This window comes from Falco naumanni, chromosome 18, assembly GCF_017639655.2.
Source record: "Falco naumanni isolate bFalNau1 chromosome 18, bFalNau1.pat, whole genome shotgun sequence".
In the NCBI taxonomy this organism is placed as follows: domain Eukaryota; kingdom Metazoa; phylum Chordata; class Aves; order Falconiformes; family Falconidae; genus Falco; species Falco naumanni.
The window spans coordinates 992,487-1,020,244 of NC_054071.1; the positions used below are offsets into that span (position 1 = coordinate 992,487).

At 55.5% G+C, this 27,758-nt stretch overlaps 2 protein-coding genes across 7 annotated transcripts in view; one reads left to right on the forward strand and one right to left on the reverse strand.

The window, feature by feature from the left end:
• The first annotated feature begins 918 nt into the window (after positions 1-918).
• Positions 919-14,030, forward strand: LIMD2 (LIM domain containing 2). 5 transcript variants are annotated; one of them, XM_040617636.1, is made up of 5 exons: positions 919-1,090; positions 9,652-9,788; positions 12,315-12,359; positions 12,617-12,756; positions 13,254-14,030. In XM_040617636.1, exons 2-5 carry the CDS (start codon positions 9,747-9,749, stop codon positions 13,411-13,413), a joined length of 387 nt encoding a protein of 128 aa, XP_040473570.1. In that variant the 5' UTR covers positions 919-1,090; positions 9,652-9,746; the 3' UTR covers positions 13,414-14,030. The 5 variants fall into 5 exon arrangements, with proteins under 5 accessions (XP_040473570.1, XP_040473569.1, XP_040473572.1 ...); XM_040617635.1 differs by lacking the exon at positions 919-1,090 and adding an exon at positions 7,459-7,589; XM_040617638.1 differs by lacking the exon at positions 919-1,090 and adding an exon at positions 7,459-7,582.
• Positions 14,031-20,101: 6,071 nt separating this feature from the next.
• Positions 20,102-27,758, reverse strand: part of MAP3K3 (mitogen-activated protein kinase kinase kinase 3) — a 41,088-nt gene continuing 33,431 nt past the window's right edge. For both annotated transcript variants that reach the window (XM_040617332.1, XM_040617331.1), the window contains exons 16-17: positions 27,019-27,196; positions 20,102-24,719 (exon numbers count right to left, since the gene is read on the reverse strand). In XM_040617332.1, the coding sequence (XP_040473266.1) occupies positions 24,491-24,719; positions 27,019-27,196 (407 nt within the window). In that variant the 3' untranslated portion in view covers positions 20,102-24,490. The remainder of the gene's footprint in view (positions 24,720-27,018; positions 27,197-27,758) is intronic.

A 27,758-nucleotide genomic window follows, 5' to 3' on the forward strand; every position in this document is an offset into this window, starting at 1 on the left:
GCTGGATCCTCCCGCAGGGATTTTCCTGGCCCCGCGGAAACCTGCCCCACAGACCCAGCGCCCACCCCACGGCCCCGCACCCACCCATGGCCCCGCTCCCACCCCCCAGCCCCGCTCCCACCCCCCAGCCCAGCTCCCACCCACGGCCCCGCTCCCACCTCCGGCCCCACTCCCACTCACAGCTCTGCTCCTACCCCACAGCCCCGCACCCACCCATGGCCCCGGTCCCACCTCCAGCCCAGCTCCCACCCACAGCCCCATTCCCACCCATGGCCTTGCTCCCACCCTGGCCCCGCTCCCACCCCCCAGCCCTGCTCCCATCCATGGCCCCACTCCCACCCATGGCCCTGCTCCCACCAGCCCCCAGTGGAGTGCCAAAAGCTCGGGGCGCAGCCCTGCCCTGCTGGTGGGTGAGGGGCTGGGAGCACTGGGACCCCCCTTTCTGGCTGCTGCCCGCTTACGTCCTTCCTTGGCAAACGCTTTGCGGCTGGGGGGGTGAGTTTGGGTTTTGCAGACCCTGGAGGGCTGGATCCCCCGGGATGCTCACAGGGAGCCTCGCATGAGCGGGCTGGTGCCAGGCAGAGAGAGCCCAAGGCCGCAGCCACCGCCTGAGCGAAGCCCACCTGCACGCGCAGGGCACGGGGGAGAGGCTGGGCAAAAGCTAATTACACCGGCGGGTAATTGCAGGAGGCTGCTGGCAGAGCTGCTGGGGTCAGCGGCGTTAGCGGTGGGGTTGGGGCGGCTGGGGGGGTCTGGGGGTGGCCAGGAGGAGGGAGCCCGGGCAGAGGGGGGCTGGGGGGGCTGAGGTTAGAGGTTGGCTTCACACAAAGGAGCGAGCGGCTGGAAGCCGGTGCGACGCCAGAGCCAATCGCTGGGGCAGAGCGGCGATAAAAGGGCTGGCGAGGCGGCGTGGGAGCTCGCAGGAAGCTGCTCCCGCTCCCACAGCCCCGGCCTCTGCGGCGGGAGAGCGGGAGCCAGAGCGGCCGGCCATCAGGAACGGCCACCGGACCCCCGCCGCACCCACCCACCCACCCACCCACCCACCGGGGCGAGACCTCGCTCGGCATCGCCGTGAGGACCCAGGCATATGGTGAGCCTTCGCTGGAGAACAACGGGGCCGAGAGGCGGCGGGCGGCTCGGTGGGAGACAATGATGGACCCCGGGATGAGGGGAGTGACGGGGCTCGGCCACCCCGGGGCTCTGCTCAGCGGCCGGAGAGCTGGGGGCGAAGGCAAGACCGAGAGGTGGGGAGGGAGGGAGGGAGGGAGGGAGGGAGGCAGGCGCCTGGAGAGAAAGGGATGGAGAGGAGGGAGGAATGCAACGGGGAGAGCCCCGGGAAGAAGCCCCGCTGGCCAGGGGACACCCAGCAGATGGGGGGCTCGTGCCCCCCTGCGCAGCCCCCTGGGAACAGGTCCCACCCAGATGTGCCGGGAACTTTATTTTGCTTTGGGAGGAGGCTCGGCCGAGGCGGTCGTGGGAAGCAGATTCAGGGTGGGGGGAGACACAAGGGGGTCTGTTCTTGGCCCTGGGTGGCCTCACCGGGGTCAGGCGGGGGCAAGGCGAGGCTGCCGGAGCTCGGACCCTGCTGGGGAGCGATGCTGCGGGACGAGGGGGCAGGCAGCCAGGGGGGCGAGGGGCTGGCACCCAGCGCGTCCTGGGGATGAGAGCGGGTGGGGGCCACGTTTGCTGGGTGCCTTGCAGTGGGCGTCTGGGAGCAGAACGTTTTGGGGTGCACGCTCCCCGTTTGGGCTGTAATTCCCTCTTTGTTGTGTGCTGCAGTACGTGCTCGGGGGGGCTGGACAGATCCATTTTAAGCTGATCAGAAAGAGCAGAGATGGAAGAAAACCTGTTAGATCCCGACTCCCTTATCCCCCTTCGTTAACATCAGCTAATTTCTCAGCGGTGTGTCTCCTGCCTCATCCAGCCGGGCTGTAAACCTTCCCTGTGACAGGTCTTTCATCACTTCCCTGGGGAGACTGTTGCACGACTGCGAGATTTAATAACAACACAAATACCCTGAGCTCTGACATAGCCCTTAGCAGCCAGGGATCTCCCAGGGCTGCACAAAGAAGAGCAGCTCTGTCTTCATCCGGGGCGTGGGGAAGGGAACAGAAGAAATGAAATAATTTGTCCACTGTCACCCAAAAATTAGCAGCAGAGCTGGGAATCAAGCCCAGGTCTCCTGAGTCCCAGCCCAATGCTGTAACCACCACGTTTTGAGCCAGCCTGATCTGTTTAATCCCCTTGGATCACTTGAGTCCAGCTAAGCTACCTTGTAAGTCATATTTCTGATCCATTTTCTGCTGATTTTTGTTCACGGGGTGAGCATCAGTTTTGAAAGAACGTGATAATTCAGCAGCCTGGATCGTGCCTTGGAAACTGGGCTTTGTCCGAAGACATCGCGTGAGGGATCTCGCGGGGAAGACATCTGGTGCCCCAGCCGAGCTGTCGTGCGTTTAGGGCCAGGAGCAGCACATCTGCAGCGTTATTAACGTAGATGAGAAAATAATTGTAGGGCAACCGATCCAACCTGGTCTGAACCGGCTCCAGCGTTAACATCCTTTTTTAAAGGGGATTCCTGCAAGAAGGAACTCCCCAGTTAAGAAGTGGGGGTCTCTCAGAGCCAGGCCTCCGCAAAGTGACTGGATGCATCTTTTTTATGCAGCTCAAAACTAGGTTCCTGGCCTTTTTTGGTCAACAGAAATCCCACGAGACTTCTCATTAGGGAAGGGAGTTCCTCTTCTGGTTTCCTTCAGCAAGGCAGCCCTGTGAGCCCCCAGCTACCCCCTCCAGCCCCACATGGCCGTGGAATTTTTCTTTTCCTTGTCGCCCATCCTCGGGTTTTGCAGGGTTGTTGTCCATTGTCAGGCAGCTGCCATGTTCCCCCAGAGGTGGCTGCCTTTCACTTTCCAGTTAAGTCATTTTTATCTGCCATCTGGGGGTGTTGCAGCGCTTACCTAGCTGTTGGCAAAAGCTCTGGGATGGAAAACATTAAATCTGGGTGAAGGGATTATTGCAATCGATATTAAGCACACTTTAGACATATTTGCCACTCCGCCGGGGTGCCCGTAACCTCTCCATCTGGCCGGCTCGGGGGGTTCCAGACACAGGGAGCCCTGGCAGAGCCCCGGATCCTGCACCTGGCTGCATGGCGTCTTGGATGCTAACGGGGAGGATGGAGCTGAAGGCTGAGAACAGGCAGGGCAAAAGACCGATCTTTTGAGGGATTCAACCTATGAATACAATTTTGGTGGCTTTTTTTTTCTTTTTTTTCTGGACAGCAAACGCAGGAGGATGCAGCAGCTCTTGCAGGGGTGGTGTGGGGGCAGTGAGGGGGGGCAGTGAGTGTGGAAAGTGGCTGTGCTGTGTTTTGGGGTGCCTGGAACAGGGCTCCCTCCTGCTCTTGCTGTGTCTGCAGATGGCAAAACAGCAGGAGCTCTCAGGAGAGGCTCTCGGAGCTCAGGAGATGGGCTAACCCATGTAGGAAATGCCAGTCCAATGTCTGGTGTTTTACAGGTGATGTTCCACCAGAGGAGATAAGCCAGCACCACATTTACAGGTTATGCTTGGGGAAAGAGGAAATTACAGGCAATTACTGTTCCATTAATCAGAGTACAGTAGAAGATGAGTTTCCAGAATAGCTTTTGGAACAGTAATCGAAGACATGGTTGGGAAACAGAATAAAATGCGGTGTGGTTTTAACATAGATCACGTCAGTTTGGCTCCATATCTTCCTCGGCAGCGATAACTGATTCCGGGTCTTATGCACCCGGAGCGGGGGAAAGCCCCTGATGCAGGTCCCAGGGAAATGGTTGTTTTAGGGGGGGGCAGGAGAGAGGATAGGGAAGAGACGGCAAAATGGAAGGAGGATGCTCAGCTGCTTCCACAAGGAAAGATCGGGGGGATTGACCTTGTTAGCAGTCCCTCTAGAAGTCAGGAGATCTGCGCATGGTGAGAGACAGCAGCTCAGCCACCAGGGAGATGAGGCCGCTGGCACAGCAATGCTGAAGGAGAGCTGTGCCAGAGACCGGGGAGCTGCCACGCGGTGCTGCCGTGGCCTGCAGGGACCTCAGCCAGAAGGCATGGGAGAAGAAAGAGCATCTGGGACTCCTGGCAGAGGTGACAGAGGAAGAGCACGCCAGGCCAGATGTTTTCGGGGGTGTCAGAGAAGTATTGGTACCAGCACCCAAAGGTCAGATCTCCATCAGCGTGGTGCACCCAGGGCAGCTCACCCACAGTGGGCCACCAAGGTGGCTGCAGGGGCAGAGAGCCCACCTTGTGCGAACAGACTAAAATGGGTTGGCTTCTGCCAAAACCAGACCAATAAGGAATGCGATTATTCGCTATGAATCTCACTGAGAGGTAAATATTATGGTGGGAGAAGAATGAGGAACATAATGCCAGTAGGACGGTACATGGATATACATTTCTGAGGAGACCAGAAGGTGAGGTTTCCAGGTGGAGCATGGTTTATGGAAGAGCCTATGGAAAAACCGAAAGGAGAGGGAAGGAGCATGAAATGCTGTTTGCCTACTGTGCTTGTTTGCACCAGGTTTATATTGCACCAAATTAGTGCCACGCTGTGGAACTTCCAAGTCTTTCTCCCAGCGAAGCTGTTTTGCCTGATGTCCAGCCTGAACCTCCCGACCTGCGGTTTTTCAGCCTTTGCTGCTCGCGCTGTCGTCTGGCACCGCTGAGAGGGGTTTCACCCTGCCCGGAAAAGAGGCGCTGCTCATCCTCCCAGCGGGCTTTCTGCTGTGTCTGCCCGCTCTGCCTGAGCTCCGAGCGAGACAGGAGATCCCAGGGAGCAGAGGCTCCCTTCAGACCATGGTTTTTAATGGATGCCATTAACCACGGCCATGCTCCCAGGAACGGGCTGCTCCGTGCTTCGGTTTCCACTTCTGGAAAATGGACGAATCCCAGCAGAATCCTTCCGCCCGGTCTGCCCCCTCGCTGAGAGGCAGGGGCTGGGGACCAGCCCAGTCCCCCTTGGCCCCGGTCCTTCCAAGGCCACGCATCTCCTCCCCAGGGCAGGCAAGCCGAGGCAGGGGCGAAGGTGGGAGAACAGAGTGGGTGGGCAGGGGTTTCCCTTGGGCTCCCTCCTCGCTTCTGCGGGTCCTGCATTGTTGCCCTGACAAAGACAGCCCTGTTCCTCCCCACAACTGTTCCTTGTCAGCATCCCTCAGCATTTCGGCTGCAGATTTCCTGCCCACTGGCAGCCTGTCAAGAGGCAGCCCGGGCGCAGGACGTGGATGGAAAGCGGATTAGTGGGGCAGGCTGGTGGAAGGTAGCTCTGCGCCGTGGGATGCGCGCAGGGGCAGGTTTGTCTGGTGGGGCTGCGCTCCAGAAACCTGATGAAGAGGGTAGTGGTGGCTGCAGAAGTGGCCCAGCTGCTCCTGCGGGTGGTCTACCCTGTGTCAAGCCAGCAGGGACCTGCCCTGGGTCCCATACACTGCTGAGGTCAAGGGGCTGGCTCGAAGCCACGCAAGGAGCCAAGACCTGAAGATGAATTAGGGTCTTCCGCGGCTGGAGCTGGAGCCACTACCGCTGGGCTCACCCCGCCATCCTCCCCCAACCGCATCTCACTGTCTCTTTCCACACTGGAGAATCCGAAGCAGTGCTGGGGATGCCGTGTCCCCTTCCCCAGCGGTGCTGTGCCCACTTCTGGTGCTGGCCCGTTTGACGCCGACTCTGCACTGGGCTGTGTCTCATGGTGCGGGCCGGTCGCCAGGCCCCAGGGTTGCAGTGGTGGGGCAGCCGGGCAGGGAGCCCCCTGGTTCCCAGGCTCAGGGGTCGGGCTCTTCCCACTCCTCTCCACCTCCTCCCCACGCACGGCTGCTGGGAGAGACCATGGGCTGGGGTCAGCGGCCGCCCCATGCGTGCGGGCTGCACCGATCCTGCGCACGATCTTGGGGCTGTCGGTCCCCACGGCAGTCGGTGCAGCCCGCGCTTTCCAGGGGAGATGCTGGGTGTCCCCCCGAGGTGCGGAGCCCCTGCCCGTGCCTCACCGGGTGGCTGGGACACACCGTGTCCTCCCGGGACAGAGGAGGAAGGGGCCCACGTTCCCCACGCCGCGCTTTGCCTTCGGGAAAGCCTCCGGCAATGGTGCGGCGATCCCAGCGCTGAACACATGCTTCACAGGGCGGCTGATGGGAACCATATGGCAGAAGGGGCCCCTCGCCCTCCGCAGTCACGCTGCTGCCCCGTGCCGGAAACCCACCGGCTCCGGAGGGGCCTTGCCAGTGCCGGGCGGGGGCTGCCGGGGCAGGCTGGTGCGGCGGGGGCAGCCCGGGTGGCCCCGCTGCCGAGGGGAGCAGGGAAAGGCTCCCGACCCCCATCCTGGCTGCGGGAAACGCGGCGCTTCCAAGGTGGGTCGCTGTTGGGGGGATTGGGGAATTTCCTGGGGGGTCGGCCCAGATGCTTCCCTCTCACCACATCTGCCCCCAGGCTGAGCGGGGAGGCGAGAGGGGATGGGAGATGCTGCTGGGCAGGAGCTGTGCCGCCGAGTAGCAGCTGGGATGAAGGCTGCCTTCCTCACCCCACACTGCTCCCCGCTCAGTGCTGACAGGCAGCCGTAGCACCTCTGTGGCTGCTCGCGCGTGTCCCCTGCCATGCCAGCTCCGGCCCCAGGGTCCTGAGTCCAACACCCGCTTGCTGAGACCACCACGAAGGTCTCCACATGGCACCAGCAGCTGCCGGTGGTGACCTGGGCGGGCAGAGCTGGGGGTACCAACCCTGGTATCCCGCGGGCTGCGGTGCCACGTCCCTGGAGCTCACTCTGCGTCTGCCACGCTGTGGCCACCAGCACTGCCATCAGAGGCTGCTCTGTCTCCCTGGGTAAACGGCACCAGCCCAGAGCCCTCGGTGAAGGGTCCATGTTTTCGTTCACACCAGCCATCAGATGCTCCCCGGAGGAGTTGGCAGAAGGAGGCTGCAGGGCAAAGGGCTTGTCCTGCCCCCTTGTCCTGAGACAAACCCCTGAAGCTGCTGGTTGTGCGACCAGGAGAGGACAGCCCCAGTCCTGCTCTTCCCGGGCTGTGTCGGTGGCTGAAAGCCTTAGGGAACGCAGGCTTGGAGAAGTCAGGTCCACCGGTTACAGTGCCAGCCTCTACCATGGACGCCCGGGTCTGGCTTGCTTGCTTTGTCACAGACGCCGCCTGCGCGCCCCAGGGTCGGCGAGCCCCCCCCGCGCGCTGGGGGGCTGCCCTAGCCGTCGTCAGGGCTTCGTAGCATTAGTGTGGCAGCACGTCCTTAAGCAAAGCTGGTGCCACTGGGGTCCCTCCACTCATGGAGGCTTGTGTTGACTGCCTTGGGCTCACATCCCATCCTGCGATGGAGGAATGACCCTTGGAAGAGCGACGACAGCAGCCGGGAGCCTCCTAGAAACCCTCCTGTGGTTTCTAACTTGTTCTGTTTCCCTTATCGCTTCAGCACACCCTTCCCCTTCGAGATTTCTACTCTCGCCTCCCCGTCCCTCGGCAGGAAGGACGTTTAGCAACTTCTACTCACATGCCTGTAGGGCAGCTCCACCAGGGGAGCTGGGGCTCGGAGCGCGGGCTGGGGGCGCAGCGCTGCCGGCAGGGCACGGGGTACGTGCACGGCGGGGTGGCAGGGGGGAGGTGGGGGGGTGGAGAGGATGGAGACCTGGAGATGGGGCTGGCTGGAGAGCACCAAGCCACGGGGCAGGGTACGTGGGATGGCATGGAGGGGAGCAGGGTCTGGGGGCAAGAGAAGCAAAGGAGCAGACAGTAGGTGGAAGGAGCTGGGGTGCATGTGCTTGTGGGGAAGGGCCGGGGGGGGATGATGGAGAGACTGGGGACACCAAGGGCGAGAGGGTGGCTGGGGCAGGGGAGGAAGATGAGCTGTGGGGGAAGAGGAAGGGAAGCCGGGGTGGAGAAACGTTTGTGGTGAAGGCAGGGGAGAAGGTGCAAGGCAGGTGGAAAGGGGGAGGTTGTGCATCCACACTAGGGGTGTGCAGGGGGCAGGGACGCCAGGTCCTCTGGGCTCCTCAGGCTCCCCTCGGGGTCCGCGCTGGCTGTAGGCACCGTGCAGGGCCCGGAGACATGCGGGGGAAGGTTCCACCCCAGGGGATGGTGGGCAGAGGGGGGCTGTGGGCTTGGGACAGGAGCCCCCACCCCAGGGCTGCTCCTTGGCCGGCTCTGCCCCAGCCCCCCGCACCAGCCGCCGGTGCTGCCGGCCGCCCTCGGCGAGCAGGAAATAACAAGCAAACCGCAGAGGAGACGGAAATGATTTAGGTAAAACAGAGCCATATTCTCAGACGAGGCTGTGAAACGTTCGCGAGGAGGGCCGGCCAGCCCCCGGGGCGGCGGGGGGAAGCCCAGCTCCCCCGCCGCTGCTCAGGACCGGCAGCAAAGGTCTCAGCTCTGAAAGCAGCCACCCGATTTGGGTGCTTTGCTGGGCTCAGCGCCAGCCTGGCGTCAGCCACCGGGTGTTGGGACTGTTTGGGCAGCCAAAGAGCCCCCAAGACCCAGGTGCCATGAGATCGGCACAGTGGGGCTATCCCCTCCCCCAGGCCCTGCACCCCAACCTCCCGCCCTGGGGCTTTGTCGGGGTCTACCCTCGTCTTTGGGCAGCAGGGAAGTTTTTGGGGTGACAGTGTGAGGATGAGAGGTTTCAGCAGGAGAAAGCAGCCCCAGACCGGCGGGGGGGTGGTGCTGGTTTGCCAGCCCCCAGCACATCCCTGTTGTTGCAGAGCTGCACAGCCACCCCCTCGCCCTCCTGCTCTGCTCTGCTCCCCCCTCGGCATCATTCGGTCACCCCACAACTCTGCCTTGAGCATGCAAAACAGTCTTATCGAGCCTCATCTTTTACGGGTGTTCTGAAAGTAAGACGTGATGGGGAAAAAACCCTGAGGATCTGTCAGTGCCTTTTCAGCTAATTTTTACCAAAAGGGGTTATTTGCAATGCTAGTGGATTATTTTTTTTTTTTTTTCTGTGTTGCATTGAAATTGGCCTGAGATCTGTCAGCCTCATCCTCCCGGGCACTCGGCATGTCACGCAGAGGCCACAGCCTCCGGGTCTCAGCCGAAAGGCGACGTGGGCTTCCCAGGGAAGACAGAATCCCCACCACTCGCTCTGCTGAGCCGTGATCCGCTCAGTTCAGCAAGGCTTTTCTGGGCTAAAATTAGACTAAAATCACAGTCCTTGCTCCAGTAACACCAGTCCTACATTAGCGAAACACTGGGTGCTGGTTTTGCTGCCTCGGCAGGACAGCAGAGTTGTAGTCTGGGGGGTGCAGCCTTGCTGCCAACGGCTTGGCCATTGCCCGGCCATCACCGTCCACGCGTGGGTTTGGAGCAGAAGCCGTCACATCACCTTCTGCTCGTGCTCCTGGCAGCCCTCTCCCATCCTAGCCCAGTATCTTTGCACGGGACCAGAGCTACCGAGCTCAGTGCCCCAGATCATCTGCCAGCTTCCTGACACTACGCGTCGATCCAGACCTGCACCTCCTGTCTGGTGTGCCTAAACCTCTGGGATCACTCCAGAAACCCCCAGACCAAAGAGGCGGCACTGACCCACGGAGGAGGCTTTGGGCACGCTGCTGCCACGCACCAGCTCCTGCAGAGCTGCGCAGCCGCCGCTGTCGGGGTGATGAAACCAGCCACGCTCCTGTTGACATTTCCTTTCTAGGTGTTGCAAGAGGTCTGTCTTAGACACCTCCTCAGGGAAGACCAGCTCACCAACTTCAAGCTCAGGATTAAATAGACGGAGGAGGGGAAGGAGCCATGTTCCAGGCCACGGGACCCGCCAGCCCACCCCCAACTCATGTACGTAGCATCCCCTGCGGGTTGTATGGGAATTTCAGCCTGGGGTTTGGTTCTCAGGGATGGAGGGTGGCGTAAAGAAGCTGTATTTCGGGCCTGACATTTTAGGGTGATCAGAGGCACGGTCACTGCTACTCAACCAACAAAACTGAGGACAGGAATGTTCCAGCAGAAGGTGCTGTTTGCTGAGCGCATTGCAACGCCAGCGCCCCGGCTCCGGTCCGTACGGAGCTGCTCACCCTGCTCTCGTCTCGAGTTGCTGTGTTTGTTTGTGTTTCCATGGCTTTCTGTGATCACAATTGAGAGCATGCGGGCTGCTTAGGATTGGAGTGATCGGAGATGGAAAAACATAAAGGCTCAAGAACATCTCCTGCTGGGACAGGATGTGGCCCTTCCCTGAGGGAGGATATATCAGATATGAAATAGATAGTGTGCCTGATCGGAGCCAGAAGGCTGCCGAGAAGTGACGAGCAGCAGTGGATTGCCTGTAGCCTTGGGAACGGATGTATTCCAGCTCCGAAGAGGCAGCGTTTTCCTTAGCTCTGGTCAGCTGAGCCTGGAAACAGCGTATTAAACCCTATCCCCAGGAGAGCACCTGCGGTTGTTTTACCAGTGCCAAGGGATGCAACTGGTTTTACACGGGCTGAGTCTCCTCGCTGCCCATGTCCCTCTGTTGATTTTGGCTCACTCCTCCAGCCTTGTGGGAGTGAGAGGAAAATCACGTCCCTGACCTCAGTCAATGAGAGCAGCTGGGAAACGTCCGAAGAGCAGCTCAGCGGAGCGCGAGTTTCCTGTGCGTCTCTTAGACGAACTCTTTCCAAAAATACAAAGGAGAAACGATGGGGAAGGACAAGGCAGGAGGAGCGGGGATGGGAGATCAGCCTGGGGGCAGAGGGAGGGGACAGCGCTGGCCAAGCAGGGCCACGCCAGCAGCAAGAGGAAGGACAAGGAGGCGGCGGGGGGATGCTCTAGGGTCACACTGCCCCAGCGCTGGGAACAAGCCGCGCAGAGGGCGAGCCAGCCTGTGGGGAAGCAGCCCTGGCTGGGCCACCTGGCTAAGAGTGCATCTACCCCTCTGATCCTGACTGTACGCAAGAAGAGGGGAGCATCTCATCAGTGCGAAGGCAGGTGAAATACTCGCAGGCGGCTGAGTGGGACCCAGCGGGTGCCTGCACCGTCAGCTGGGGAGGACGCAGGACCGGGGGGCGGCACAGCGAGGCAAGCGGTGGGAGGGGATTTTTGGGGAGATGAGCTGCTGCAGCTGCAGATGGGAAAGCATGCGCCGAGACTGCTCTGAAATTCTGGGGACAGAGGTGCAGGCCCCTCGGTGCACCGGTCTCTTTGCAGCTGCAGCGCCTGAGCAACACCTGCCCCAGCGAGCTGCAGGACCGGTGGAGCGCATCTCCGGCTCCGAGCGTGCCCCTGCCCCTCTGCGGGCACCCAGGGCCTGTGGGGCCTCAAGGAGCTTCTCCATCTCCCCTGCGTGCAGTGGCGTGGCGGGCTGAGAGCCGAGGAACTCAGAAACAAAACATCTGCTGAGGGGGAAGCAGCACAACCACAACGAGCTGCGGGAGGACGAGGGGCACCCCAGTTACGCCCTGGGGGAACTGGCAGTATAGCACCCTCCGACTGCAGGTGAAGCCCCCACTGGCAGCATTGCTAGAGCCTTGTGCACCTCCAGCAAGAGAAGGGCTGATCATCACTCTCCAGCCCCGTAGGGGAAACGTTGGCTGGAAGGAGCAGGAGCAGCATCTCGCGCCGAAGCAGCGTTGCCATTAGTAGGTGCATAAGCCAGGAGGTGACGATTTGCTGGTGCAGGCCACAGAGGTTTTGCCAGGGGCTTGTGCCACAGCGGCTCAGCAAGCCCCTTCCCCCTCCCTGCCTGCCAGGGACCACCCCCCAGGGCTGTGAAAGTGGCTCTTGCTGTCCCTGAGGGGCTGTGCCTGGCTGTGGGTCCTGAGCCACGCGTGATGTTGCGCTGGGTAGCCCAGGACAGCACCCAGTGCCTGCAGATGACAGTGGGAGAGTTGTCACCTGCAGCACCTGTGCTGTGACACCTGCTGGACCTGTGCTTGGGTGCTACCGGCAAGAGAGATCTGCTGCACCTTGGCCACGGAAAAGACAAAGCCACGTCGTGCTCCTGTGTCTGAGACGGAGCCTCCGCGGGCGGTGCTGGATGGGAGAGCTGGCTGCTCTGCCCCGCAGCCTGCTGGGGCCCAGTTCCTCCTCTGCAACATGTCTGTGGTTTATTCCTCTTCTTCTATTTTCCTTTCTTCCTTCTCCTCTTCTTGGGAAAAGCACCATGGCGCAGGAAGTAACTCACACACAGGGACCCGATGGAGTTCACGGCCCCTGGGCCAGTGAGTTCAGAGATGGCCACCAGTTGCCCATGATGGCTGGGCAGGGGCTGCTGGCGTGCCCCAAGGTCCCTTGCAGTGGGGACCTGCACTGCTCCTCCCCAGCACAACTCAGCACCGGGCTGCTCAGCCCTGGCTCTCACTTTGATTTCTCTTCTCCTTCCGTTCTTAGGAGGCAAAGAACAACTCAGGAGGCAGCACGGTGCAGCGCTCCAAGGTACCGCAGTTTTACCACGTCCTAGTGGTTCACAGCGAGGTGGGGAGGACCAAAAGCCCGCGGCTCAAGCACCAATCCAGCCCAGCACCGGCAGTGCGGTACAGGGACGGTGAGGGGAGGTGGCGCGGCTTCACGCTGACCGATGCTCCAGCGAACGGCAGTGTGGATATTAGGGGAGGGGGCTGCGGTGGGAGCCAGGCACAGTGTATCCCCAACTCCTTCCTCATCCTCTCTCCCTTTGGTGTCCCCTCCCCCAGTCCTTCAGCCTGAAGGCGCAAGTGAAGGAGATGTGCACTGCCTGCCAGAAAACCGTCTATCCCATGGAGCGGCTGGTGGCGGATAAATTCGTCTTCCACAACGCCTGCTTCTGCTGCAAGCACTGCCACACCAAGCTCAGGTGAGCCAGGCTGTGCCCGCGGTGCTGCCCAGCCGGGGTGGGGGAGACCCTTCCACGCAGTGCCCCCACCTGCCCACCACAGCCCCTCCACTGGGAGCTAGGGACCCCCAGTCTGCTCATCACAGCAAAGAAAGTAAAAAAAGGGCTTATCTGCCCACCCCGTCCTAAGTCCCAGCTAAAGCCCCCCCGGCGTGGAGGAAGAGCATTTTGCCCTCGAGAGCAGCCCCAGGGTGACACGGAGCTGAGCCAGAAACCCCCGAGGTGACACGGAGCCCAGACTGAGCCGCGCTGCGGGACCTGCCTCCCCCAGAGCCTAACGCGACCCCCGGCAGCCCCCTGCACCCCGAGCCGGCCGGAGGCAGCACTTGGCCCTTTCTCAGGGTCCCCTCCTGCACGCTCCCCCCCTCTTCCCTCCCCTTCCCGGTGCCCCCAGCCCCATCGCTCCCCCCGCCTGCGGCCGAGCCCCCTGCCCGGCTGACCCTGCGCTCCTTCCCCAGCCTGGGCAGCTACGCGGCGCTCCACGGGGAATTCTACTGCAAGCCCCACTTCCAGCAGCTCTTCAAGAGCAAAGGCAACTACGACGAGGGCTTCGGGCGCAAGCAGCACAAGGAGCTGTGGGTGCACAAGGAGGTGGAAAGCGGGACCAAGTCGGCCTGAGCGGGGCCAGCCGACCCTTCCCCGGAGCCCAGCAGGGAGGCACGGAGCGCTGAGCCGGGGCTAACTGAGCTGATGTAACGCAAAGGGGACGCAAGGGCCTGGAGGTGGGAAGGCAAGGGGGGCAGCCCAGCCCTCTCCGGAGGATGCTTGGGGGGATCCCACAGGCTGTAAGGACAGGGCAGCGGCGCCGGGGTACAGCCCCCAGCCCTGGAGCCCCCTCGCTGCAGGCCCCTCTGACCGATGAGATCAGACCAGGGGCACTCGCCCCTATGGGAATCCCAGCCCTGTCGGCACGTTTCAGACCTGCCACCGTGGGAAAGGAGAGGAGCCGTGGGCTTAACCCAGCCCGTGAATCACAGCGGAGCTCCCCACTCCTGCCACACCGCTCCTGCCTTGCTGGGGCTCTGAATAAGGAGGGTCCTTGGTTTACATCAGCTCGGTTCAGCTGGGATTGTTCAGCCTTAAGGATGCTGCCCTGCACCTGTTTAACAGTGTCTGTCTTTTTTATATTTGCCTTCGATTGGTACGTTCCGCGCTGAAGCCGGGCACGGCCGCTCTGCGTGCAACACCGCGCCATGCGCTCTTTTATTTTTGTAATACAAGGTTTCCGAGCCTTCCCTGCCTTGTCCTCTGTTCCAGGGGGTCCGGGGCGGTGGGAGCAGTGGCCAGGTCTGCCTCTTACTGCCCAGTTACCATGGAAAGAGCCTCTGCCCGTGATACCCCTGGATACAGGTGTGCGGTGCCGTGACTGAGGCAGACGGGGGCTTGGGGGGCTGATTTCACTTTGCGCACCGGCCTTACTGCCCCGCCAGCTGCACAGCTCGGCTGTAACCCCACGCCAGCTTCCACGTGGAGCCCGGACCACCCGCACAGGGAATTCACTGTCCTGTGCATCAGACCCACCGCGCTGCCCTGCGCACATCCCGCGCCTTCCTCGCTCCCCTGCCGTACCCACAAACACCGTGCCCTGCGCTGCAAGCAGGTGCTGGCTCCGATCGCCCTGCAGCCGGTGTGAGGGGCAGGGTGGGCATCACAGCCGGGCAATACGCCCTCGGCTCTGGATCAGCCCCACCTGCCCAGCTGCAAGGTTTGATAGCCCAGCCCGTACAAATTAATGAGCCCAAGACCTGCCAGGCTGGAGAGCCTAATGCAGGGCAAGCAGGTGAGTCCATTTTTAATTATTACTTACCTCCTTCCTCCACACACAATTTGTAAGACTAGCTTGAAAGGGTAATAAGCATTCAGGAACCCCACAACTTTCCAGTACTGTGGGAACTGGGCTTGTCAGAGCCCCCCCCCAGCAGAGCTACAGCCCCTGAGATGGGCAGCGGAGCTCCTGTTCCATCACTGACGGGTACCACCAGCCCCTCCGAGCGCATCCTGCCTGGGAAAATCCAGACACCGCCACGAAACCGGGAGAGCAAGGGATTGAAGAGGGGAAGAGGTGGGCAGGGAAGTCCCCAGGTGTCCCAGGGGGAACCGATGGTACATGTAGGGATGTGCCCCTAACCCTGGTCCCTGCAGCACCCCTCCCTCCCTGCCACTCCGGGGGCTCCGGGTGGGCACCAACAGCCGGGCAGCATCGGCACAGCTGCCCATGCTGGCAAAGCTGGCTGCACTCCCACCCGGTCCCGGGGAGGATACCTGCTGGGTGACCCCAGGAGCCTGACATCCCTCTGTTGGACACGTTATTTCTCTTTTTTAATTAAGGCCTTACATCTGCTCCTCTGGGCCGGGAGCACCCAGGCTTTGCACTGCCCCACGCCGCAGGGGCTGCCCGCAGGCAGGGACCCCCACCGGGCTCCCGGCCAGGCTCAGCCTCACCAAGTGCTTTATGGTCCCCACCGTGGTGCAGGTGCTGCCTCAGCTCCTCACACCGACGGGTGGGCACCAGATTTACCCCAGGACAAAAGCCGCTTCCTGAGCAGCCTGCAGCGGCTCTGCGGCGAGGGTCGAGTGATGCTGTTGGGGTTTCAGCCCCTTCCTCCCGAGGGTCAGCTTAGAAAATGAAAGCAGCCTTCTCCGTTTCGCTTCCTGTTTCTTGCTGCTCTCGCTTCCCGATTCCCTCGCCTCTCTCTTCTGCACGGCAGGGCAATCAGATACAAAGTGTTTTTAAGCATACCAGATGATTTGGGGGTAGGGGAAGGAGAAAAAAACCCAGCTTTTAAATGTTGGGCTTTCAGTTGAAAAGAGAAGGTTAAGCAGGAAGAACAACGAAGTTCCATTTCTCTCCTTACCTCCAAAAAATTGAAATTTGGGATTTTTGTCTAAAGGCAGTAGCACTGGCCGTTCCTACCTACCCCCTTCTCGTATGGGCACAGCAAACTCTCACGGCTGTAGCAGAAGCGGAGGGAGCACGTGCAGGCATGCGAGTCGTGAGATCTCCAGCCTCGTACGTGGCTGTTTTCTGATTCTGAGAGCAGGAACCGACAACCAGGCTGGACGTTACCGAAACAGGCTGCAACAACCTGGCCCGGGCACCACGGTTCAGGGGAGGGAAGCGAATCTGATGAGCATCGTCGGACACAGCGGCATCGCCCAGCACAGTGGCTGCGCCCAGCAGCGGGTGGTGAGCTCCTGCTTCCCTGACCGACGTGCCAAGCTCTGCACACAGGGGAACCCTGGCGGTAACACACGTGGGAAGAGGCTTTAAGCATGTGTAGCTTATCTTAACTGCCTGATAGGTGTCAAAGGTGCAGCTGCACAAAACGTCCCAGGAAAAAAGGACATTTTCCAGAGCCTAAAAATTCAAGCTAACAGATTCACATAATAAAGCGCACCCCTTCCCAGGGCAAACCAAGAGAAACAGCACTGCAGAAACCCCAGCTTAAAATGCCTCCAACTGTGACCTTCCTGCAAGACATTAAAAAAAAAAAAACAAAAAACAAAACAAACCCAAACATTGTCTCTTTGTCCCTAATGTTTAGTTAAAATCCAGCTGATGAGAGCCAGTTCCATGCCACTGGGGCTGGCACCCTCCTCTCTGGATCACCCACTCCCTTAGCACACCTGGGAACACACGCAGAAATCCTGCTTCTGGGCAGACACGGTGACTTCTTACTGCAACAATCCCTTCAGATCTCCATCCTGAAGCACAAGGGCCACGTTTTCCCATTCCAGCTGCCGGCAACCTCCCCCTCCCGGCAGTCCGAACCGGCAATCCACACGTATGGATTCGGGATGTTCAGACCCCGCAGCTGGGGTAAGATTCAATGTCATAAATACCCGCGAAGAGAAGGAGGACCGCAAGTTCTTGGCATATATAGCTGCCTATCATTATTACAGCTTTTGATTTGAAATTTCAGAGCGGCCAGAAGCCAGCCATCAGCTGTGAGTGGTGGGGGGAGCATTCTGTGCTCCCTCCGTGGGGCTGAGTGTCGCAGCACAGCATAAGCCAGCCATCAGCTGTGAGTGGTGGGGGGAGCATTCTGTGCTCCCTCCGTGGGGCTGAGTGTCGCAGCACAGCATAAGCCAGCCATCAGCTGTGAGTGGTGGTGGGACCATTCTGTGCTCCCTCCGTGGGGCTGAGCATCGCTGCACGGCATAAGCCAGCCATCAGCTGTGAGTGGTGGGGGGACCATTCTGTGCTCCCTCCGTGGGGCTGAGTGTCACTGCACGGCAGCACCCTGTGCCTGCTGGGGACAAAGGTGGTTCGGAGCGAGACGGGGACAGCAGCTTCCAGGTGCTGGGTGCAGGGAGAAGCCTGCAGCATCTGGCCACCACAGCAAGGGCCAGGCGGGCAGATTCTGCCTGCAGCCTACCCGAGGATGCTACACAGAGCTTACACTCAGTTGAGATGAGCTAAAAGTTCCTTTCAAGTCACGACCTGGTCCCTGTCGGGGCTTCTTTTTGCTGCTCCAGCACAGTGAAAGCAGTGCAGCAGCTGCAGAGGAAACTATTCCCCAGCAGAGGAGCCAGAAAAGCAGCAGAAGTTGCAGCCAAAGCAGATGCTACAGCTCTCCCGAGCTCCGAGGCGATGCAATGAGAGCTTGAGAGCAGCAGCTTTAGTAGCAGCACAAGGGCTGCTCCAGGGTGTACCGGGGCCGCAGCACTTACACCTGCCCTAACCCCGCAGCAGAGACAGCGTCACGGCCACCTGCGCTTCCTCTGCTCCGGGGCACAGGTCTGGCCTTGCTGCCAAAGAAACAATACGGCTGACGAGCACCAAACAACCTCCGTGTGTGTTACACACACCTCGGCTTTCTTGTGCACTTTCACGCAAGCACGAGGCTTCTGTTACCAACCTGCCTTTTAGCTCAAGAAAGGACATTTTCCAGAGCCTAAAAATTCAAGCTAACAGATTCACATAATAAAAACTGGGTTTTTTTGGGGAAAAAAAAAAAAAAATCAGTAAGAATCCATATACATCCATACCATCCAGATGTCCAGTTTTGGACGAGATGCGGAGCGCTAGGCAAAGCTCAGCAGCAGCAGAACAAGCGACACGAGAGCCGGCTGTGCCGGCACGTCCTGGATAGAACGCGATACACCCACACCCGGGCAGTGCTGGATCCAGGAGGCATTGTTCCTCGTTTAGGCTTCGTTAGGCTAATAGAGAGGGACAGAGTGGTGCAGCGCAGCCAGTGTTTTCAGGGATTTTAAATTATGTTTGTGTCACAACAGAATTTAGAGGAAACGTACCTTAAGCCACCTTCCCCTGAGCCGCACTGCGCGTCTGACTCAAGCTACCAGCGATCAAAGGGCGCTGGAGGTTTTCCGCTGCGTTTCTTTTGTGCGTTGGTCGGTGTTTTGTGGCTGGGGGGTTCTACCTGCATCCCCAAGCCCCCAGACCTTCTCCTGTCCCAGCCCCTGCCCAGCCCCCACCGACAGGTGAACGTTCCGGTCAGCACTACACACTTTGCATTCATGGGAAGCAGAATTACAACAGAGCTACTTACTTTTGAGAGGGGGGAGTAGGAGGGGAGTCCGGGAGCGTGAATCTCACGTTCATAAAGTGAATGTTACCACCGAGCATCCCGAGCGGGAAGGAGAGCGAAGGCATCAGCTTTGGGAAGGACCTTCTCTAGCAAAGGTGACTGAGGGTTTCTAAGTTCCTCCTTCAGCAAAGGCAGGATTTGCAGGTTCTAACCCACACGAGGAGGGTGTCAGGAAGCAGCGGGAGGTGGTTATTTCTGGTTCCACAAGACATTTTTGTTCTGGGACAACTTCACTTGTCTGATTCTCATCTGTTCCGGAACAGCTCACAAGAGCCACACATGTCCTGGCTTCACACAGGGCTTTCTACTGCATCAGCTCATTAACCAATTTAATCTTATTTGTTCATCTTTTACATTTCAGTATTTAATCAACATAGCAACAACCTATACCATGGCCTGGGAAAAGGCGATTAGAGGGAAGGCTGTGGCTCAGGCTGGGGAGGGCGGCATCTCAGGGGACCCTGGTGGCATCCAAACCACTGCTTAAGCGACTGCGACACTCAGGACTAGGAGCTGCATAACAGCAGCAGAGGGAAAAAATGAGCATTTCAGCAAGTAGTGTAGACGAATTTTATATGAGCACTATTTCTGTCCTTTCCTAAGATAGCGTGCTGGAAAAAAAATAAAGCCTGAAAACATTTGGAAATGTGGTTACCCATTCTCGTGCCTTACCCTGGGACAGCAAAGCTGAACCCGTCCCAGATCCCAAGTACACTCAATGCAAGACCCGCCAGATTCCGCCGCTTCTGCTGGGAGGCTTCATTTCTGGGAGGGAGCTCACGACACCAAACAGCATCCAGCATCACTCGCCAACAGCATCCTGGCTTGTATTTGAAATCGTGGCCAGCAGGACTGGGACAGTGACCGTCCCCCGGGGCTGGTGTGGCCGCCCCTCGCACCCAGGGGTCAGCTGCGGGCCCCTCACTCCCAGAGGGACACAGAGGGGCTGGAGCGTGTCCAGGGACGGGACACGGGGCTGGGGCTGAGGAGCAGCAGCTGCGGGAATGGGGGTCGCTCAGCCTGGAGAGGGGGAGGCTGGGGGGGCTGGTTGCTCACTGCAGCCGCCTGGCAGGGGGCTGTAGGCAGGGGGGGGTCTCTGCTCCCAGGTAACAAGCGACAGGACAAGAGGGAACGGCCTCAGGTGGTGCCGGGGAGGTTTAGGTTGGACATTAGGAAAAACTTTGTCACCCAAAGGGTGGTCAAGGATTGGAACCAGCTGCCCAGGGAGGGGGTGGAATCACCATCCCTGGAGGGATTTAAGAGACCTGTGGATGTGGCACTTAGAGACGTGGTGCGGTGGGACTTGGTAGTCCTGGGTTAATGGTAGTGCTTGGTGACCTTAAAGGTCTTTTCCAACCTTAACCATCCTATGGCTCTGTTCTCTCCACATGGAGACAACAAACCACTCCTGTTACTCTCCTGCAAGGTAAAAAGATGTTGCTATTTTTACACTCTGACAAGAGGGATGGAGACACTCCACCTCTCCCTTTAAAGAGTTAGAATGGATGAAGTCACCTTCCCCAGAGGCAGCCTTGTGAAGGAGACATGCTTACCGGATCCAAGAAGCAGTGCTTCACAAACAGGACACTTTTCCATCCGTCCCAAAGAATCAACACCTGAAAAGAAAAAATTCCTCTTTCAGTTAAGGTCCTTGATTAGAAAGAAAACTAGTTAATTGTCTTTCTTACCTCTGGGCGCCACTTACGCAGGCAGTAAGAAACACTGTATTGCGAACAACCACCAAAAAAGGCTTTCATATAAATGATAATTTTATTGTAAATAAAACGATACATTGGCCTGGCTTTGCACTGCAAGCCCCCAGTCGGTATATATAGACTACTGGTTCAAGGTCTTCTGCACAATCCAGGTTAAAGCAGTTTCTCCCTGCGCTGCACAGTTTACGTCAGACAGGTATCGACAGATAACAAAAGTCCTTTTCTTCACTTCTGACCTGCCCCCATGGCACACCTGCCTTTTCTAACCGGGAAATTCAGAGCTGCTCAGCAAGATTTGCTTCTGAACAAAACTGGGGTTTAAAGATCTGAAGCCCAAACACCATTAAATCACAGAGGACACCCTTTTTTTTTTCCTGAAAATTACAGACAGACTGAATACTCCCAGCTCCAAGGGCAGGTACCAAGGTGACAGCCCAAAGACTGTACATATTCAAATAAGTAAAATCTTCCCATCCAGCACCTATTAACTAAGCACCCATCACTGGGATCTCATTCGCCCCCACGTACAGCTCCATGTATCTGGCCTTTGCCTACCAGAGAGAGCATGCACAGCAGGGACGTAGGCATTTACCGAGGTTTCACAAGTTATCCTGGCTCTCTGGAAATATTCACTTGGAAATAACGTGTCACCTGAGCTGGTACTAATTTCCCTCTCGGTCAGTTTGTTTGAGTAACTTATGGCAATGGGAACTGTTTGAGGCATCTTCAAGTCCTTTAGAATGCTACTCCAAAAATATGAAAAAAATAATCCAAATTGCTGCAACCTACTGCCACTAGAATAGGCAAAGATCAGATTTACTGGAGAACAAGCAAATAACCTGGAATGCACAGAATCGTCACACCAAGAACAAAATGCCAAGTTTGTTTCCTAACAAGTTCAGGGAGAGCCCATTCCCCATAGCTCCTCTCTGATGGGAATCTCTGACAGTTTCCTGCTCAGTTTCAACTGTTTCAGGATAATGGGACCCCTAGAAGATATTTTTCTTCAAACAGGATATTCTCCGTTTCTGCAGCACCTTCCATGGAGGATGCCAACACTCAACATTCCCTATACATCCCTCCCTGGAAGGAACGGTAGAAAACACAACATGACATTTGGAATGGACACAACAGCTCATTGTTAGCCTGGCACTCCTCCTCCCCTTTCCCCTAAATAAGTTTATTCCCAGTTTTTTCCAATTCTGCCAGGATAAAGAGGCCAGATGTAATTCACTTTAGAGGTATAATTAAATTTATGTCTACTTGAAACTTTTTTTGCTGCCAGGGCCGTGTTAGGAGACTGCGGTGTAAGTGCTGTCCCCAGGCTTATTCACCATAGCAGTGGACTTAGGAATCCAGATCTTCCTTTTCCATAATCAGGAGGACTGTGAGGAAACAAAGACTGCATTTTGGCTCGGCTCTACTTGTTAGAAACCATCAGCAAATTCTCTGCAAAACCAGCTGCTTTTTTTCCTTTTTAAATTCATAAAGGCGTCAAATTTATTTCCCGTCCTCCCCCCTACCCCGTAACAGTCGAGTCGATATATATAAAAATCACCAAATATGATCTTTTACGATATAAATAAAAAAAAAAAAAAGTATGAGGCATCACCGTTTACATGATGTAAAAAGAACTAAAAAAAGAGCGATATAAACTACATTCATAAAAGTGCATTTCCAGACATACAAGTAATGCTTTGGCTTGTTCCTGTGCCGAACGGGTGGCATTGGGTCAGGTATACTGGTATACTGGAAGTCCAAGCTGGCACCCCATGCTCTCTGTCACCGTGTAATTGCTATTTACGTTCGTTAGTACAGACTGGAATACGTGGATACACAGAGTAGGCACATTTCAGCATAGGTGGTGGGAAGGACCAGGAGCTCCGGCGGGGAGAGGACTGAGCCCATCAGCCCATGACGCTCTTTGCTCTGCTCTGGAACAGCCTTCCATGACGCATATGAGGTAAAAGCCACAACAGATCCTGAGGATTTAGTTGCTTTGAAACATTAAGTTACACCATTTCCTCATGCCCTATTCTCTCCTAAAACATGATGCGTGGGATTAGCAAGGGAAGGCCACGGAAGGTGGTCTCGGTTTGGTGAGGACAAGCCAAGGGTAGAGAGAAACCTACGCAGACAGGATCACTGCGCTCTCGGTTGCTGCTGTACGTCTGCAGGGTCAAGTGTGATGAGTAAGATTCCAATCTTTGGTATATTTAGGTGCTAGTTGCAAGGCTCGAAGAGTGCTACCGGCCCCCACAGGAGCGCTGACCGCTCTGCTTCTGTCATCCAGCCTACAGGACTCCTCTGCAGCGCAGGCAGCCAGTGAACCACAGCAAAGCGGTGCAAAAAGCTGCCTGTAACACAGTAGTAGTGTCACACCCTTGCTTCCCTTTGGTGCAGGTGACAGTGAAGTGCAGGCCAAAAGTCAGGCCACGTGTCTTGACAATTCGGAGTCAAGTCCCACATTTGGAAAAGGTCGATAGAAGTGCTCTCGCTAGAATTAAATAAATTATGGAACAAGGGCTTTCCTAAAAGGTATCCCCCTAAGTGCCTGCAACCTAAACAGTGCATCCTTGTAGTAGTGCAGGACAGCCTGAAAGTGAAACCAGCACTGGCTCACTTTCACTGATCACACAGGGCTCCCAGAAAAAAAACGCTTCAGATTGTTAAAACCCTTTCAGGGCTTTTGGCTGCTCGGGGTTTTTTTAGGGTTCTTTTTTTCCTCTTTTAATCCAACACAGTATTTATAATGTGTTCAAGGGGCTTGGTTTCATTAAAACGTGCCTTATCCTGCTATTAGCATTCACTTAAAACCTGTTAATTTTACTGCATTATGAAAGCAATTTTCAAGTTTTTATGGGGGAGAAGAGTGGAGGTACGTGGAGCCTTAATAGGGTTTCCAATACATGAGCAGAACACCTTCAGGGTTGTTCTATAAAGCAATGTCTTCCCTAATACATTTGCTTTTCTTAAGTTTCATTTCACACAGATAACTTATAATTGAATCCCCAGCACTTAAAAAAACCGCGAGTCTTTTATGAGTGAAATAAGGACTGTTAGTGCCTAAATCACACGCAGTACTTGAGGCCAGAAAGCCGCCAGGAGCCTGGTTCTCAGAGATGTGGTACCTTTCAAATGCAAAACCACTTGGACGCACCTCGCTGGTACCAGCATGGGGATCTCCAGTCAACTGTAGAAATACACCAGCTTTACAAATGTCCTCTCTGGTTCACTGACTTAACTCGTACAAAAGCTTATTTAAATAGGGCCGTAACAGTTTATGGAAATCTTAAATGAACACTTACACACCTGTATAACAAAACGCACGTGCTGAAGGGTTGAGCTTGATTCTAACTTACTGTGCACAAGTAGAACTGGTGTCCAGCTAATTCTCCCCATGAAAAACTCGATTTTCCATCAGGCCAGTCCTCAAAGAAACACATAAGCTTTTCCTGAAGTAAATTCCTGGGCACCAGATGAACTATCTTTGGTTTAAAGGATGGTAAAAAGCTACCAGCCAAAAAGATAGGTGCAACAGAAAGCTGTTCTGCAGAGCTCCCTTCCAGAAGGGTTTTGGTTAGACCCAGCAGTCCCGGGGAGATGAAGCAGGAGCACAGACCTGTTGGCTATGAGGACACAAACTAACCGACATCGTCTTAATGCTAGGACAGATCAAGCCTTGGAAATCAAGCTCTAGGATTTTCTAATGTCAGTGGGAGAGCCCTTATTTTGGGCCTTGGAGTGATTGCATTCTGCTGAAATTTTTCTGATTATCCTGACATTTAGCTAGAAAGACCTCCCTCACCCCCACCCCAAAATCCATGGTTTCATTATAAAATAACACTATTCACATACTTTTGAATCAATATTTTCTGAACACCTTCAGATGCTGAATACTTAAGAAGAAAAATATATAATTATATAGTGAGCGCATGCTCAATGACACATGGCTTTTTGCTGGATTCATGTACTATAGATGCCTCTAAAGCCCTAGCAGTCTGGAAAACAGTGACCCACACGCAGAGAGCTGGTCTGGAGGGCTGTTGCACGTTTCTGTTGTGAAGAGTGTAGCTCTTCTAGTTCCCACTTTGGTTCAGATTTCTTCTATGTTCAACCAGTGAGACACGTGTTACATTCCCATTCTTGGGCCTGCAGAAAACATGCAGCCAGCTGCAATTTCACATCAAGGTAACTAGGGCAAAAATGCAGCTCTGTTTGGACAGCTGTCGGTAGGATAAACATTGGTCCAGCAAACAAAGGTATCAGGCACAAGAGCAGACCCTAGGTTCCTTGGTATCATTTCCCCAAAGGACTAGGACAGCTGAGTTGGCATTTTGAAGATGCAGCACCACAACGGGCAGTTGCAACTAGACCAGACGGGGCACCGAAAGCCCAGCAGGAGCTGCTAGCGAGGGAGGTAATTCAGTACTGGAGCTGTGCAAACTGATGTCTGAGCAGCTCTTCAGCAGAGGGTCTGTGCCTGGCTTCCACAAAGATCTGCTTTAGAAAGTCCCGGCAATGTTCTGATATGTGGGAGGGAAGCTGGGGGTTGGTTGGTTGGGTGGCGATTTTGAAAATGGCTGCCATGGCTTCGTACTCCGCCCAGGGGGGTTTCTCCGTCAGCATTTCCACAACAGTACAACCGAGGCTCCTGGAAAAGCAGACGGGGGGGGGGAAGAAAAAAAAAAAGAAAAAAAGTGAGAACTGACTCAAACAATAATGCACCGTGTTCAGAGAACTTTCAAGCAGCCAAATCAAGGTACCGCTCTGCTCTGAAAACTGCTATAAATTGGCTTTGTGCTGAGAACTGCACTGAGAATGGTCAAGTGCCATCTGTCCAGCTCTCGATGCTCAGATTCTAGGCTCGGTAAACACCTGCACTAACAGGGGACATGTGGTGCACACAAGATGTCCCTGCAAGGCGCTGTTTGACCTCCGTGGTGTTGCGGGTGCTGCTGCTACTGTTGTATCTCAAAAGCACTTTCTGAGTTGCAAGGAAGAAAACATACTTTTTAAGCAAGGTCCAGCAAATCAGAGCTGGCTGACCCCACAAAGCCATTTCAGCAAAATCTCTTTCCAGTGCACAGAATGCCCACACGGAGACAAAAACCCCAACAAACCAGTATCTCCACTTCACAAGAAACCAAGCATCACAGACAGCCAAAAAATAATTTAAGTCTTAACAGCTCCAGGCTGAGAAGGCAGTAAGTTAAAACACCAGCACGGCAGATGCTTCATGAAGTTAAGGCAAAACTCCCAGTAAAGTTACTGGGGCTCTGCAGGCTACTCCAAGGTAAGAACGTGATTATGGGGACGGACATGGCTGAGCCACCTTTCTGAAGCAAGCACGACACCAACACTTTCACAGGGAAGATGGGCTTCTGTAGTACTGCAGCGATTGTTTTTTGTTCAGAAAGTATTAATTGCTTCCTCCAGGCCACAGATTAAGCAAAAGCAGTTAGTGAACTTCTAATACCCAGTCCTGTGTTTTGATCCCATCGTTCCATTAAAAAGGCAAAACCGCCTCTTCTACCTTTAAAGGAAACTCTCTTTTGAAGTGAAAAGCAAAGATAAGACATTTTCAGAGGCAGGCTTGCATCAGTTGCCAAGACAAGGAAGGAAAGGAATTAAATCCAGTGAATATGCAAGCAATGACTTTTTGACAAGGTTTAAAATCCAACGTGAAAATTTTACACTGGTTTCCAGCCATTTAAGACTTACTAGAAGAGAGTACAGAAAATGCAAACCATGTGTGCTGAAGTGCTGGGGGTTTGCTCAAAAGCAAGCAGGGATATATTATTGTTTAGACTGATTTATACCGTTTAAGCAGATCCGGTTTCTTTAAGATATTCAGCAAACAGCAGGAATGTTTTTCATGTCAAGTCACTCCAGCAATAACAAATAGCTCACATATTCTGCTATTTAGGAAAAAGAAAATTGGAGAGGGGCCTGCAGCAGTGGCGGAAAGCCAGGTGGCTAGATTTGTTACGTCTTTGAGCCTCGTGGCCATACGCATCCACCCTGGGACTAACGCTGCACTGGAAAATTCTGACCCCCCTAAATAATGATTGGGATTGTAGGAACTGGAACCCAGCCAACGGCAGCGTCTCTTTGATGGGAATGGACCGATGTCAGCACCAAGAGGAAATCCACAAATGCATCAACCCAGGGGGAAGGGCACTTGCTCCAGTCTCTCCCCCAGCATCCCAACTGGGAGAGCCTGCAGAACTTAACCCTTTGCATGTGAGACATTTCAGCTCCGTTTCCACTCGCTGCTTGTACAGGGAACAACATAGGCTTTGCTTTGCTGTGGGGAGACAAACATACTTTTTCTGACTGTCGCTCAGTTCAGTTTTATAATCTCACCTTTTTAAGGCCCCCCAAACTAACATATTGACATAGGACCATTCTGCTCTTTCCTTTCAGTAGCGGCTGTTTCTTAGCTATGCCAATAATAGCATGGTTACAGTTTGCATTCATGCATACTTCAGATCACCGCTGATCTGACTTCTATCTTTTGCGTTACCCCAGGTTTGGGCATCTGTCCTTTAAAGCTCAAATTCTGTTCATTTCCAGTCTGTTATTAGCATACCTCTCATTTTATCATAAATGAACGGGCTCTTCGTAAATAACCTTCAGTCTTTCTTAAAAGGGATATAAGAGGGATGGAAACCTCACACCGGGCAGAAAACTGAAAATTAGCTATCAGTTTGAGGGAGGAACAAGTGGAAATTATTCCTGAAAAACTACACAAGCAGTTGTGTGTTGGCATCGCAAAGCACAACCTGCAGCAGGTCACATCTTCAGTTCAAATCAACTACTTCAGTTCGCTGGAAACTTTCGATCCAGACAAAATCTGAATTTAGATGTATGGACAACAGAATGTCTATGTCTTATCTTGCTCCAGAAAAGCTGTAACTTGATCTACAGGCAGAAAGTTAAAGCCTCACCATACGTCCGCTTTCCTTCCATAGCCTTCTCCGCTGATCACCTCTGGGCTCATCCAATATGGTGTGCCAGTGACAGAGCGGATGCCTGTTCCAGACATACAGATTGTCTGCAGCCGTTTGCTGGCCCCAAAGTCCCCAAGCTTCACATTCCCAGCAGAGTCACGGAGAATATTGGCTCCTGGACAAAAAAACAAAGAATGGAGACAGCTGTTTTCATGCAATCCAGCTGTTGGATCCGCAGCCTACAGAGCTGATATCCAACCCAGAAATACCCATGCTCATGGTATGGCTTTTTCCCCATTAAGCCTCAGGTGACCTGCTAAACATCATTTCTTTAATTCAGGCTGTAGACAAGCCAATTGCTAATGGCTGCAAATGGGAAAAACTTCAGGGGAAAAACACAAGGAAGTGGAGGGGGAAGGGAAATGAGAGCTGAGTCAGCACCATCATTGTTACACTGCCTGTAAACAGCTCAGCCAGCCTATGCAGGGCCCCCAGGCCAATGGCTTAGGCTGTGCAGAAAAGGATTTTATTGGGATGCTGCTTTGGTGAGTATAGCTATTGCTTTCTGGTCAGCTGGGTAACAGATGTAGCTAATTAAACTACTCTGAACTCCTACAATAAACAAGTCAATCTCCACTTTTCTTGGTCAGAGGTCCTGAACATGAAGCACCAGGGGAAAAAAGCAGACTTAAGAGCTTAGCTTGTATGTGGACACAAAGTAAGGCTTAAGACACCAA

Excerpts from the sequence above, each read along its gene's own strand:
- LIMD2 (XM_040617636.1), top strand. The coding sequence starts at position 9,747 with ATGTTCCAGGCCACGGGACCCGCCAGCCCACCCCCAACTCAT. Across the intron at positions 9,789-12,314 it reads CCAGCCCACCCCCAACTCAT|GAGGCAAAGAACAACTCAGG; the intron begins GTACGTAGCATC and ends TTCCGTTCTTAG. Across the intron at positions 12,360-12,616 it reads GCACGGTGCAGCGCTCCAAG|TCCTTCAGCCTGAAGGCGCA; the intron begins GTACCGCAGTTT and ends CCCCTCCCCCAG.